The sequence below is a fragment of the Coregonus clupeaformis genome, unplaced genomic scaffold (genome assembly GCF_020615455.1).
Source record: "Coregonus clupeaformis isolate EN_2021a unplaced genomic scaffold, ASM2061545v1 scaf0136, whole genome shotgun sequence".
In the NCBI taxonomy this organism is placed as follows: domain Eukaryota; kingdom Metazoa; phylum Chordata; class Actinopteri; order Salmoniformes; family Salmonidae; genus Coregonus; species Coregonus clupeaformis.
In genome coordinates, this window is record NW_025533591.1 from 34,567 (window position 1) to 49,355 (window position 14,789).

The following is a 14,789-nucleotide window of genomic DNA, read 5'->3' on the forward strand; positions in this document are numbered from 1 at the left end:
CGTGCCTGTTTACCTCAGTGTCTCTTTCATTGTATACTTTGTTGTGACTTATATCTGTGGGCTGCACACAGTGGGCATCAGATTCAAATGGGCCAGTGTTAAATCCAGCCAACAGATCTGAAAGGTCTCCCAGTCCATTTAACAACAAAAAACACTTCAATCCAAACTTTGAAGATAGTGTGTCCTTATAGTGCTTTAGAAAATAATAATTTCCCTTCGCTTCAGGGGCAATATTCTCATTGACATTAGTATAGTAAGTGACATTAGTACAGTATTTATTTGGTGCCTGCTTCATTCATCTCACAAACTGGTTTGTATTGTACTGAATGAGAAGAGAGTAATATTATTTTAATAGTAAGTGTGAAAGCCAAGAGAGCATGTTCAGGTTTTATAAAAACTATTTTAACCCCATTGTGCCCTTCTGTATTTTCAATTCTGGCATACTATTTCAATGTACAGTTGAAGTCGGAAGTTTACATACACTTAGGTTGGAGTCATTAAAACTTGTTTTTCAACCACTCCACAACTTTCTTGTTAACAAACTATAGCTTTGGCAAGTCGGTTAGGACATGTACTTTGTGCATGACACAAGTAATTTTTCCAACAATTGTTTACAGACAGATTATTTCACTTATAATTCACTGTATCACAATTCCAGTGGGTCAGAAGTTTACATACACTAAGTTGACTGTGCCTTTAAACAGCTTGGAAAATTCCAGAAAATGATGTCATGGCTTTAGAAGCTTCTGATAGGCTAATTGACATCATTTGAGTCAATTGGAGGTGTACCTGTGGATGTATTTCAAGGCCTACCTTCAAACTCAGTGCCTATTTGCTTGACATCATGGGACATTTTTAAAAATCAGCCAAGACCTCAGAAAAAAATGTGTAGACCTCCACAAGTCTGGTTCATCCTTGGGAGCAATTTCCAAACACCTGAAGGTACCACATTCATCTGTACAAACAATAGTACGCAAGTATAAACACCATGGGACCACGCAGCCGTCATACCGCTCAGGAAGGAGACGCGTTCTGTCTCCTAGAGATGAACGTACTTTGGTGCGAAAAGTGCAAATCAATCCCAGAACAACAGCAAAGGACCTTGTGAAGATGCTGGAGGAAACAGGTACAAAAGTATCTATATACACAGTCAAACGAGTCCTATATCGACATAACCTGAAAGGCCGCTCAGCAAGGAAGAAGCTACTGCTCTAAAACTGCCATAAAAAAGCCAGACTACAGTTTGCAACTGCACATGGGGACAAAGATCGTACTTTTTGGAGAAATGTCCTCTGGTCTGATGAAACACAAATATAACTTTTTGGCCATAATGACCATTGTTATGTTTGGAGGAAAAAGGGGAACGCTTGCAAGCCGAAGAACACCATCCCAACCGTGAAGCACGGGGGTGGCAGCATCATGCTGTGGGGATGCTTTGCTGCAGGAGGGACTGGTGCACTTCACAAAATAGATGAGGAACGAAAATTATGTGGATATTTTGAAGCAACATCTCAAGACATCAGTCAGGAAGTTAAAGCTTGGTCGCAAATGGGTCTTCCAAATGGACAATGACCCCAAGCATACTTCCAAAGTTGTGGCAAAATGGCTTAAGGACAAAAAAGTCAAGGTATTGGAGTGGCCATCACAAAGCCCTGACCTCAATCCTATAGAAAATGTGTGGGCAGTACTGAAAAAGTGTGTGCGAGCAAGGAGACCTACAAACCTGACTCAGTTACACCAGCTCTGTCAGGAGGAATGGGCCAAAATTCACCCAACTTATTGTGGGAAGCTTGTGGAAGGCTACCCAAATCATTTGACCCAAGTTAAACAATTTAAAGGCAATGCTACCAAATACTAATTGAGTGTATGTAAACTTCTGACCCACTGGGGATGTGATGAAAGAAATAAAAGCTGAAATAAATCATTCTCTATACTATTGTTCTGACATTTCACATTCTTAAAATAAAGTGGTGAACCTAACTGACCTAAGACAGGGAATTTTTACTAGGATTAAATGTCAGGAATTGTGAAAAACTGAGTTTAAATGTATTTGGCTTAGGTGTATGTAAACTTCCGACTTCAACTGTATTTGTGCTTGAATGGTGTCTGTGAGAAAACAGATTTATTTTTGAGGGAAGTGAAGTAGGAGGTTGTATGCACAACATACTGACACACAACACACACAGAGCCTCCTTCTGCCATATAAATGAGTCGTATAAACGTCTAGTCAGTCTGTTGTGCTGGATTCATTGGAGAACATCAAACTATCACAACTCATTTAAAAATTAGTGTAGATGATTAAACCCCCATTTGTAAGTTTTACTATTTTCACCTATCCAAATGTTGTAAAGATGTATGAGTAATGTAAAATCAAAAGACAGAAATCAGTGCATCATATGATCATACCCAGGTCAGGTGACAAGATTTGTTGGCGCCCCCATGCGGTCTATGGTTGGCACATATCAACAGAGGTGAGTCCATAGGAATTAATGGAATTCTACAGTATTTCATTTTAAGGACCAAATTACATGTATTTAAGTATTTTTGTTGTTGTAGTGGGGACAGTAACATTAGTACTTTCTAAAAACGATTCTTTAAGGATTTATTTTTATTTTTAGCTCACATAATGTAGTTTAAAAGTATGCATTAAGGTGTCTGTAATAAAATTAACCTGGCAACAACAAATGTAGATATTATTCAAATGCATTTCTATAGCTTCCAAAATGTTTTACAACGGTGGAGGAGTGCCAAGATGGAGGCGCGGTGGCTTCAAAACAGTGCCCCCTTTTGGTCAACCAATGTATATATAAATAATTGGGTGAGTCACAACTACGTGACATTGTTTAATAGACAACTGAGGCTCAATCCTGTTTAGGGACATTTATTTATTTTACCTTTATTTAACTAGGCAAGTCAGTTAAGAACAAATTCTTATTTACAATGATGGCCTACACCGGCCAAACCCGGACGACGCTGGGCCAATTGTGCGCCGCCCTACGGGACTCCCAATCATGGCCGGTTGTGATACAGCCTGGAATCGAACCAGGGGGTCTGTAGTGACGCCTCAAGCACTGAGATGCAGTGCCTTAGACCGCTGCGCCATGTACCTTATGTAACCTTCGAAAGTGTTGTTAAAATTAACATTTCAATATCACAACCTGTCACATTAATAACTACAAGAACCAGAATGCACCACAACAGTCGGCCAATAGCATCGCAGGTTGTTTTGAGGCGTTGAATGCACGCGGTGATTCTTCACTTCCTGGTTAAAGATGGCGGATGAGAATGAGACAGCACCGAAGCCGGAGAAAGAAGAGGAGGTAGAAGAAGACCATGGACATTGCAGTGATTGCGAAAATGACGAGCATCACTTTGATGATGGGTAAGGGTGCACACTTATTTTTTAGCATGCTAGAAAATGTGTCATGCTCCTGCGCTCGTTTGAAAGATACGGTGCAAGCTAAGCTAAGCTCAGCTGGGCTTGAGCAAACCCAATTGAACTAATCCCTCCCACCTGCTTTTGCATGATTGGTGATAACGGTTTACTGATTGCCTGCTTTTCGCTCTGATTGGATCTAAATTGGTTATGTTCCTGTTATGGGCGGGGTTTCATGCCGTTCCTCCTTTTGCTATCATCGCGAGGCATAGCTAACTACCATTGGGTCACTGTACAATAAATTGAACCATATTATGATCAATTAAATACAATTATGCGGTCAAGACCAACACAAATCAGATTGTAGTACAATATTAAACTGGAACACATGGATGTAGAATAGAGAACAGCGTCCAAATGTTAGATACGACGTCTTAAGTCAAATGCGAAACTGATAACGTTAGCTAACTAGCTAGCCAGCTATGCCTTTTTACGACGTTGACTTGTTAGTTGACTCCCGAACTTGTGACACTGTCTGTCAAAAACAATCAACATATTAGGGTAAATAATTATTCATCGTCTGTCTTCCTTTTCAGCACAGCAACACCAGCATGATAGGTGCTAATTTCTTTAGCATAGTTGGGTCATTCCTACCATGCGGTTCCTTTTCTGTTTCCAGGAAATGTCACTTCTTATTTAGTGTAAAATGTGGATTCCAGAAGGTTTTAAATATAAGGTCAGGTGTCCTTTACTTTAATAATAATAATGACATTTTAAAATCTTCATTATTTTATAGCCCTAGTTAAATTCTCTCTCATCAATAACGTTTTTTTACATGATTATTGTATTTATTATTATTTCAGATTTTCTGTGTCCCTGATATCAAGCCAAACAACACTAGTTTTGTGTCCAGTAACATGGAGCCAATGCATGCTGAATGAAAAATTAGAGCAACATATGCAAGTCTAGTGTTGCTTGGCTTGCCAGCATCTTCAATATCTAGGCATTGCTCGCTAATGAAGCTACTGTATGTTTTCTCTGTCAAGGTCTATGCAGCCTGACATGTTTAATCAATTAGCTTTATTTTGCCAGGAGAAAATGAAAGTAACTGCTCCTAACATTCCTTCTGTAATTTGCCGGGTTGAACTTACCATATAGTACCATGTAGCTATCTTACAGCCCTTGTGTGGCTTGATGATGTCAGCGTGTATGCGAGCATCTGGAACCCTGCTAGGTAGCTAAATAAGTTAACATGAATATTACATTTGATAGCTAGTTAGCTAAATGAAAAGCTGCTTTTATAAATTGGTGATTAAATTGTCTCTATGGGAGCTGGCTAATGAAAATAGTCACTCTCAACCAACCACAAGATGACCACCTCTTTTTCCTCTGAATACCAATTTATTCTTGGGGATACATTTCCTTAATGTTTCCTCCCCTTCTCTCTTCTGTCACACTGAATATTCACTCTGAAAGGTGTTGATGCCTGATCCAGTGTTAAAATCATAGTGCCAGTCAACACACACACACTGATCTGTGTGTCCGGGAAATTAAGGGTGAATGGTTCTGGATGGTAGTTAGGTTTGACTGCTGGAATGGAAGCCTGTCGAATAAGCCATTGAATGCTTGGTCCTCTATTGTTCCTGTCAGTGTCCCCTTAACGTCCCTCATACACATGTACAAACACACATAGCCACACACTCCCCCCGGGGGGGGGGTCATGTGATTCACCATCTGTCCTGGTGTTACAAATACAGGCCTGTCCCTAGCCTCACTCCCCTCTCGTATGCTAATGCGATTATCCCCTGTTCTTGTAAGTATGCTGCTGTCTCCCTGTCCCTGCCCTGCCCAGGAAATGGGCCTCATGGTGGGGGCTCTTCTAGAGTCCTTGGTGATCAGGGTATGGAGGAATAACTCCAACTTAAACTAGCTTGGCAATAAACTGTAAATGATCTGTATTTGGGACAAAAGGTCACCACATGCTTGTTGCCATCCTATCTTATAAGATACTGGGTATTCTAGGTTGGTAATGAAGAGGACTGAAACAGTTGTGGCACTCTCCTGGCCTATGGAAAGTCTTATAGTTACATGTTGTTGTTTTTTCCTATGGTAGTGACAAGGGCCAGGGAGATGACAGTAGTGCCAAGAAGAAGAAAAACAAAAAGAAGAAGAAGAAGTCTGGGGCTAATAAAGAACCTACAGAGGAGGATCCGCTAGCCAAGGTAGATGTATGTACGTGGTGTAGGCTACATGAATGAGTGTGGGGGCAAATGTTTTTTCTTTGTGTTTGTTCTTTTGAGAGAGGAGTGCTAGAAAGACCGATATTGACTTATTGTTCTGTAACTTTTGAAAACGGCCTCTACAAAACTGAATGGGTATGTTTTTAAATGTCTGTGCAGACATTGTTTGCATTTGGCAATTAGTTTCCTTTTCAACTCTACATTACTCTCTCTCTCTCTACACAGGTGAACTCTCTGCCTGCTGATAAACTGCAGGAGATCCAAAAGGCCATTGAACTGTTCTCTGTAGGCCAGGGCCCTGCCAAAACCATGGAGGAGGCAAGCCGACGCAGCTACCAGTTCTGGGACACACAGCCTGTCCCCAAGCTAGGTATGACATTTGGCAGGGGTACAGAAATGTCTCTCCAACCTCACAACCTTACTGTAGTGACTAGTAGGGATTAGCACATGTAACTGGGATGCCGGGACTGTCCCGGGACCACTCTTCACATTTCCCAAAAAAATTAAATGCCAAACCCTGGGAAATTACTAAATTTCCCCCCCCAATATCGCACTAATGCAATTCCACAAAATACACAACTTGTGCAGCAGCAGATTGGGGAAAAAATTAAATGGCACATCATCCAAACAGGTTGTCTCATGGAAGCCTTGAACCTAGCGCATTTACTTCACATGAAGTCGCCATAAATTCAAAGCACACGCATCATTGACACTGCCGGATTGCACACGAGACCGAATGCAGTTTAGAGTTCTTATCCGATGTGAAAATACGATCCCGGTCTGACCCAAGCCCGGTGAGCTGAAACCCCGAGCCCTGGTCCGACATCACAGAAATTTAATGAACCTGAAAGAATGCCTGATTTCTAGGAAACAGTAGCCTATATTGATTTAAACTGTTGTTGAGAACAACACATCGGAGGCGGGCGGGCGGGCGGCAGCGGAGTGAATAGACGAGGAAACTTCCATTGTGCCTAGAAAAGCGCAGAAAAACTCACCTTAGTTATACAAGTAGATTTTGCTCTTCACTTGCATAGTAGCCTGTTCTACTCCTGACCAAAAGCCTGTGTCTGATCAATGTGATTTTGTTTCACTGAATCTCTCTGTATATTTGGTTAATTGATCTCTGGTTGGACAAGTGGATGTAGCTCATTTATTTGTTTGCTCATCTATCACTGATCAGAAACATTTAGCTTGCAATAATGAAGCCTAAATCAAGTGTATTATTGATCTATTGACTCACCTAATAGCCATATATCGTCCCAATCCCACTGAAACCCCAAATCCTGACTCCTGTCTCGCATGATCAACAAACGGAATGAGTGTAGATATGGATATTTTTTAAACAGAGTTGGTCCCCGTTAAGATACCTTGATATTTAAACAATTTCCTCTCTTAATCTCCCTGTTATTCATGAGCTGATCTGCTATCTCTATAATCAACAACTCGATTTAGCCAAATAGGTGATATTCTGTCATTTGTTGAGTTTATCTAGCAAGTTTAGCGACTTTGGTCATTTGACTTTACACGTGGTCTGTGGTTGTGAGGCCGGTTGGACGTACTGCTAAATTCTCTAAAACAATGTTTTAGAGAATGGTAGAGAAATGAACATTCAATTCTCTGGCAACAGCTCTGGTGGACATTACTGCAGTTAGCATGCCCATTGCACGCTCCCTCAAAACTTGAGACATATGTGGCATTGTGTAACAAAACTGCACATTTTAGTGGCCTTTTATTGTCCCCAGCACAAGGTGCACCTGTGTAATGATCATGCTGTTTAATCAGGTTCTTGATATGCCACACCTGTCAGATGGATGGATTATCTTGGCAAAGGAGAAATGCTCACTAACAGGGATGTAAACATATTTGTGCACAACATTTGAGAGAGAAGCTTTTTGTGCATATGGAACATTTCTGTGATCTTTTATTTCAGCTCATGAAACATGGGACCAACACTGCATGTTGTGTTTATATTTTTGTTCAGTGTAGATAATTACATTTAGACAAATATTTTTCATTGTTAAAATATGCATAAGATTTGTTTCCAAAATAAATACTCTCACTCTGTGTAGCAATGTCACATAAATAATTAAATTTAGACAAAGCCTTTTCATAGGCCTATGATTTTTTTTATTCAAAAAAGTAGTAGTGACCTGAGGAGATTTTGATATGAGTAGTAGTAGTGGTCTAAGGCACTGCATCGCAGTGCTAACTGTGCCACTAGAGATCCTGGTTCGTATCCAGGCTCTGTCGCAGCCGGCCGCGACCAGGAGACTCATGGGCGGCGCACAATTGGCCCAGCGTCGTCCAGGGTAGGGGAGGGAATGGCCGGCAGGGAGGTAGCTCAGTTGATAGAGCATGGCGTTTGCAACGCCAGGGTTGTGGGTTCGATTCCCACGGGGGGCCAGTATAAAAAAAAAAATAATAATAATAATACAATATGTATTCACTAACTGTAAGTCGCTCTGGATAAGAGCGTCTGCTAAATGACTAAAATGTAAATGTAGTCCAATTGGGCTCCCCGTTTTTGGATTAAACCTCCTATGATGTTATGCTTTGTAAATTAACATTGAATATACAGATTGCTAATATCCTCCTACATTGCGTTTTGTTGTTTCCCTTAGGGGAGATGGTGACATCGCATGGTTCTATCGAGCCTGACAAAGACAACATCCGGGAGGAGCCCTACAGCCTTCCTTCAGGCTTCACGTGGGACGCCCTGGATCTGGGCAACGCCGCTGTGGTGAGGAGGAGCCTCTACAACCCCTCCACAACCCCTCCACCCCAGACTGAGGGTCCCAAAACAATATAGTGATAGCAATCAAAATACTTCCCTTTGGTTCTGGTTATTCCATCAGCTCACCCCACTTTACCCTACTTAATTTAACCCTTTCAGTTGTGGCTTTTCCCATGGCTCAGTCTCTCACTCTTCCTCCTTTTAGCTGAAGGAGCTGTACACTCTGCTCAATGAGAACTATGTGGAGGATGATGACAACATGTTCCGCTTTGACTACTCCCCAGAGTTCCTGCTCTGGTAACTCATTATTACTTAGCTATGTCAACTTTGTTACTCAGCTAGTCTCATTTATGTAACAATCTCTTTCAATAGAGATCTCTTATGTTAGATGTGTTATCTTTAAAGAGGAGTTTTTTCTGACCAGGAAAACTCTTGGCCCTCATGTTTTCTATCGTAGTTGGGAACTGACCTGTAACTGTAATGTCTCTCTCCCTCAGGGCTCTGCGCCCCCCCGGCTGGCTGCCCCAGTGGCACTGTGGGGTGAGGGTGAACTCCAACCAGAAGCTGGTGGGCTTCATCAGTGCCATCCCTGCCAACATCCGCATCTATGACCAGTCAGTGAATATGCATCATGCTCTTGTTCACACACTTTTATTACTCCCGTACACTAGTATTTTAAATAATTAATATTACATTCCTATTGTTAGCTATATTATCTCCTTGATTATATCCTTTCCTGTGTTAATTTGCTGTAAGAAGTCAGACGTTAAGAGGAGGCCTTACTCACTCTAGACTATTTTTGTCATTTAGAAACAAGAAGATGGTGGAGATCAACTTCCTGTGCGTCCACAAGAAGCTGCGCTCCAAGCGGGTAGCGCCAGTCCTGATCCGAGAGATCACCAGACGGGTCAACCTGAAGGGCATCTTCCAGGCTGTCTACACCGCTGGCGTGGTACTGCCCAAACCTGTGGGCACCTGCAGGTGGGTCACTGAGAGGCACACCCACCAACCACACCAGACATAGATCCATCCAACCAAATTCATATTTTATCAAACACAAAAACAAAGTGAAAAGTGGTTATAAAATCTGTTATCTGTATAGGTACTGGCATCGCTCTCTGAACCCACGCAAGCTGATCGAGGTGAAGTTCTCTCACCTGAGCCGGAACATGACTATGCAACGCACCATGAAGCTGTACCGTCTGCCTGAGGTGAGTCAGTGAGCAAAGTGCCATCTAGAGGCTGTCCTCTGCACAACACCCAACCGCTCAGCCATCACATGATGCCTCTATTTGAAATGTCTATTGTGTTGACATAAAACTCTCCATTTGAAAAGGATTACCATAACCTTCCATCTCCTTCTCTCCAGGCCCCAAAGACGTCTGGCTTGCGGCCGATGACCAGGAAGGATGTTCCGGCTGTGCATCGCCTGCTCCTGGAGTACCTGAGCCAGTTCCACCTGGCCCCCGTCATGAGCCCCGAGGAGGTGGAGCACTGGCTGCTGCCCCAGGAGAACATCATCGACACCTACCTGGTCGTGGTCAGTACCATTGTTAAAACGTACACTACCGTAGACACCTATAACGTTACACATTACAACACCATACACACCTAGTATATGATATACACTTAGTAGACCATTAGACATTACCATATATGGACACCTATCCAGATACCCTCTATAGACGCTTCACTGGCGGAGACATCTACCTTTAGACAACATTGTTCACCTTATGTCACCTTAATTTCACACATCTCAAATGGAGTGAATTTTTTAAGTTGGTGACTTATGTTGGAGGATGTGTCTTCTCTCCCTGTGGCAGACGTCTGGGGGCAAGGTGACAGACTTCCTGAGCTTCTACACACTCCCCTCTACTATCATGAACCATCCAGTGCACCGCAGCCTCAAGGCAGCCTACTCCTTCTACAACGTGCACACCACCACCACCCTGCTGGACCTGATGTCTGACGCACTCATTCTGGCCAAGTCGGTGAGTTGGTCCTCCTGGGTCAGACGACTGGAGGTCAAATGGGAGATGAATTTGGGTACCAGGTCAAATACTTACTGTGTACAATGAGTATACCAACATTTCCCGTCAGAACAGCCTGAATTTGTCAGGGCATGGACTCTACAAGGTGTCAAAAGCGTTCCACAGGGATGCTGGCCCATGTTGACTCCAATGCATCCCAAAGTTGTGTCAAGTTGGTTGGATGTCCTTTGGGTGGTGGACTATGCATGATACACACTGGAAACTGTTGAGCATGAAAAACCCAGCAGCATTGCAGTTCAAGACACAAACCGGTGCGCTTGTTACCTACTACCATACCCCGTTCAAAGGCACTTACATCTTTTGTCTTGCCCATTCACCCTCTGAATGGCACATACACAATCCATGTCTGAATTGTCTCAAGGCTTACAAATCCTTATTTAACCTGTCTCCTCCCCTTCATCTACACTGAAGTTGATTTAACAAGGGGCATCAATAAGGGATCATAGCTTTCACCTGGTCAGTCTGTCATGGAAAGCGCAGGAGTTCTTAATGTTTTGTGTCCTCAGTGTATAATTCACCTTTATCTAACTCAATCCCTCTCCCCCATCTCTCTCCGTATCCCCCTCTCTCATCCATATCTATTGTCAATATCCAGAAAGGGTTTGACGTTTTCAATGCACTGGACCTGATGGAGAATAAGACTTTCCTGGAGAAGCTGAAGTTTGGCATCGGAGACGGAAATCTACAGTATTATCTGTACAATTGGAAGTGTCCTAGCATGGGGTCAGAGAAGGTGCGTCATGATGCCCATAGTTCATATTTACTGATAGTTCAGTCAGTTCCTAGAGTGATTACTATTTTTCACATTGATATCAATTATCCATGGTAATATGATGATAATGAAACAGTGTTTTGTGTTACCTAGACTGTACTGTAAACCAATGGGTCATTAGATCATGCCTATGGAGATATGCACCACTAAGAGCTAAATATTTTTTTTCTGGTACAAAAGGAGGAAGTGTTATAAATGAGAGAGGGAACTGTTGACTTGATTATCTTGTTATCGCAGTTAAGCCAGGCAGAGAAGTATACAGGCTTCACAGATGTCATCGTGTGTTCTCATTTGAACTTCTGGTGAAACTATCATAAGCTTCCCTTTTCTGTGGTTCACAGGTTGGCTTGGTACTACAGTGACACCCCTCTTCACCCCATCCCCACTGAGCTTCACAGTTAGGCCAGGAGACCACACAATGCACTGACCACCTGACAGATGGACCGATGGACTTCCTTCTTCAGGAAAGAGAACCCACCGCCCATTTTAACTTTTTGACCTTTGAACTTTGACCTGCACTACCGCTGCCAGGCAGGGAGTCGGGGTAGTTGGTCCTTCTCCACACTCACTCTCTCTCCCTCCCATCACATGGACCTTAAGCCATTGTAGTTACCATCCCATATAACAATTTGAAGTCTGTAATGATTGTACCAGAAATCATATAAACACACTGCACAATTCACCATATAACACACACACACACGTATAACTACACAACATACATGTACAGTAAGACAAACATGACAGGAAAATTATACTAACACATACTCACTAGACGCTAACATTGTATTAACCTTCATGTGTGCGACACGCTTTTGCAAAACAAATCTCATCATCCCCAAAGTAAAGTTTTAGAGAGAAATCTAAACAATCAAAAACATTTAAAAAGGAAGAAAAATAAATAAGGTAATATCCAAAGTGGACACGACAAGGGCTTCTATCAATGTTATTTCTTCTCTCGATACTGAGGCTTGAACCTGCAGATTTACTATCAACCCCTCAATTTTCTTCACTGTAGGCATTCTAGAGTTCCCTCTGTACACAGCTGACTGAGGGGTAAATGAGGGGTTTTGTCCTTCATCTTTTTTTAAATATCTATTTTTTGTCCCATCTGTACTAACTGCCGTGACCCATTCAGAAGCCCTGTTCAGAAGAAAATACAACGGTTACTGTTAAATGGAACAGCTGTCATCACCAAGAACTTAACAATGTGGAGTAGTTCAGACATTTTTTAAAAGTTTTTTTAAAAGTTGAGGCCGGGAGAGCAGATATCTGGAGGGGGAATGGTTGGGGTGGGGGCTGCTGAGAGGGGACACGGGAGGGACTGGATACTGTTTGTGGGTATAACACCTCTGGAATTGAGAATCGAAACTGTCAGATTTTGGGACCTGGGCCAGGGAGGGGGCTGGATAACACCCAAGTAAACATTTTGTTTTTATGTAGAGTGTTGGATGGGATGCATACCGAATGGAAAAACGGGTCTCATGGTTTTATGATGCAGGAAAACAAATGTGAAGATGCAGGGGAATTTTTGTGCAAAATAAAAGATAGAAGTTGCTGTGAGGTTTTGTAATGGTTTCTCTCAGGTGATCTCTATCCTTTAGTTTATCATGAGGATGTTCACTGGGTTAGTTCTGCATTACCCATCACCCCTTGGTGGTCAAATTCTACTTAAGTGGTGTGACTCCGAAATCAGTCAAAACAATTAATTTGGATTCTTGTTATACTTGTATTCTTGTTCTGTAAATAATTTCCCATGAACCATTTGGTTTGAGTTTGCTATTTTAGTGCAGACATAAAGGTTATGACTTTCAAAGGAATTTAACAGAAAATTGCCATCGATAAAATGCATTTGTGTTCGTTGTCCTTAGCTTATTCCTGCTCATACCATAACCCCACCCCCACCATGGGGTACTCTGTTCACAACGTTGACATCAGCAAACTGCTGCTCGCCCACACAACGCTATACACGTGGTCTGTGGTTGTGAGGCCAGTTGGATGTACTGCCAAATTCTCTAAAACGACATTGGAGGAGGCTTATGGTAGAGAAACACGCTCCCTCAACTTGAGACATCTGTGGCATTGTGTTGTGTGATAAAATTGCACATTTTAGAGTGGCCTTTTATTGTCCCCAGCACAAGGTGCATCTGTGTAAAGATCATGCTGTTTAATCAGCTTCTTGTTATGCAACACCTGTCAGGTGGATGGATTATCTTGGAAAAAGAGAAATGTTCACTAACAGGGATGTAAACAAATTTGAGCACAACATTTGAGAGAAATAAGCTTTTTGTGCGTATGGAACATTTATGTGATCTTTTATTTCAGCTCATGAAACAGCACACTTTACATCTTGTGTTTATTTTTGTTTGTGTATATTTGATAATATCATCTAATTTACCTCTCATGGAAATATAAAATCTGTAAGGCACTACACACTCCAATTTACATTTACATCATTTAGCAGACGCTCTTATCCAGAGTGACTTACAAATTGGTTCATTCAACTTATGATAGCCAGTGGGACAACCACTTTTCTTTTTTTTTTTTGTTTCTTTTTTTTTGTGGGGGAGTAGAAGGATTACTTTATACTATTCCAGGTATTCCTTAAAGAGGTAGGGTTTCAAGTGTCTCCGGAAGGTGGTCAGTGACTCCGCTGTCCTGGCGTCGTGGGGGAGCTTGTTCCACCATTGGGGTGCCAGAGCAGCGAATAGCTTTGACTGGGCTGAGCGGGAACTGTGCTTCCGTAGAGGTAGGGGAGCTAGCAGGCCAGAGGTGGATGAACGTAGTGCCCTCGTTTGGGTGTAGGGTCTGATCAGAGCCTGAAGGTAAGGAGGTGCCATTCCCCTCACAGCTCCGTAGGCAAGCACCATGGTCTTGTAGTAGATGCGAGCCTCAACTGGAAGCCAGTGGAGTGTGCGGAGGAGCGGGGTGACGAGAGAACTTGGGAAAGTTGAACACCAGACGGGCTGCAGCGTTCTGAATAAGTTGTAGGGGTTTAATGGAACAGGCAGGGAGCCCAGCCAACAGCGAGTTGCAGTAATCCAGACGGGAGATGACAAGTGACTGGATTAGGACCTGTGCCGCTTTCTGTGTAAGGTAGGGTCGTACTCTGCGAATGTTGTAGAGCATGAACCTGCAGGATCGGGTCACCGCTTTGATGTTAGCGGAGAACGACAGGGTGTTGTCCAGGGTCACGCCAAGGTTCTTTGCACTCTGGGAGGAGGACACAATGTAGTTGTTAACCGTGATGGTGAGATCATGGAGCGGGCAGTCCTTCTCCGGGAGGAAGAGCAGCTCCGTCTTGCCGAGGTTCAGCTTGAGGTGGTGATCCGACATTCACACTGATATGTCTGCCAGACATGCAGAGATGCGATTCGCCACCTGGTTATCAGAAGGGGAAAGGAGAAAATTAATTGTGTGTCGTCTGCGTAGCAATGATAGGAGAGGCCATGTGAGGATATGACAGAGCCAAGTGACTTGGTGTATAGAGAGAATAGGAGAGGGCCTAGAACTGAGCACTGGGGGACACCAGTGGTGAGAGCACGTGGTGCGGAGACAGAAAGGAGTGACCTGTCAGGTAGGATGCAATCCAAGAGTGAGCGGCGCCAGAGATGCC

At 42.9% G+C, this 14,789-nt stretch overlaps 1 protein-coding gene across 4 annotated transcripts; it reads left to right on the top strand.

Moving 5' to 3' along the window:
- Positions 1 to 3,243: 3,243 nt before the first annotated feature.
- Positions 3,244 to 12,736, top strand: LOC121569499 (glycylpeptide N-tetradecanoyltransferase 1-like). 4 transcript variants are annotated; one of them, XM_041880502.2, is made up of 12 exons: positions 3,244 to 3,382; positions 5,487 to 5,604; positions 5,842 to 5,986; positions 8,238 to 8,356; positions 8,556 to 8,647; positions 8,848 to 8,964; positions 9,161 to 9,331; positions 9,453 to 9,561; positions 9,720 to 9,890; positions 10,174 to 10,341; positions 10,997 to 11,134; positions 11,515 to 12,736. In XM_041880502.2, the coding sequence occupies exons 1-12, from the start codon at positions 3,273 to 3,275 to the stop codon at positions 11,533 to 11,535; spliced, it is 1,479 nt and encodes a 492-aa protein (XP_041736436.1). In that variant the 5' UTR covers positions 3,244 to 3,272; the 3' UTR covers positions 11,536 to 12,736. The 4 variants fall into 4 exon arrangements, with proteins under 4 accessions (XP_041736436.1, XP_041736439.1, XP_041736437.1 ...); XM_041880505.2 differs by having other exon boundaries at positions 5,487 to 5,598; XM_041880503.2 differs by having other exon boundaries at positions 5,490 to 5,604.
- Positions 12,737 to 14,789: the final 2,053 nt, after the last annotated feature.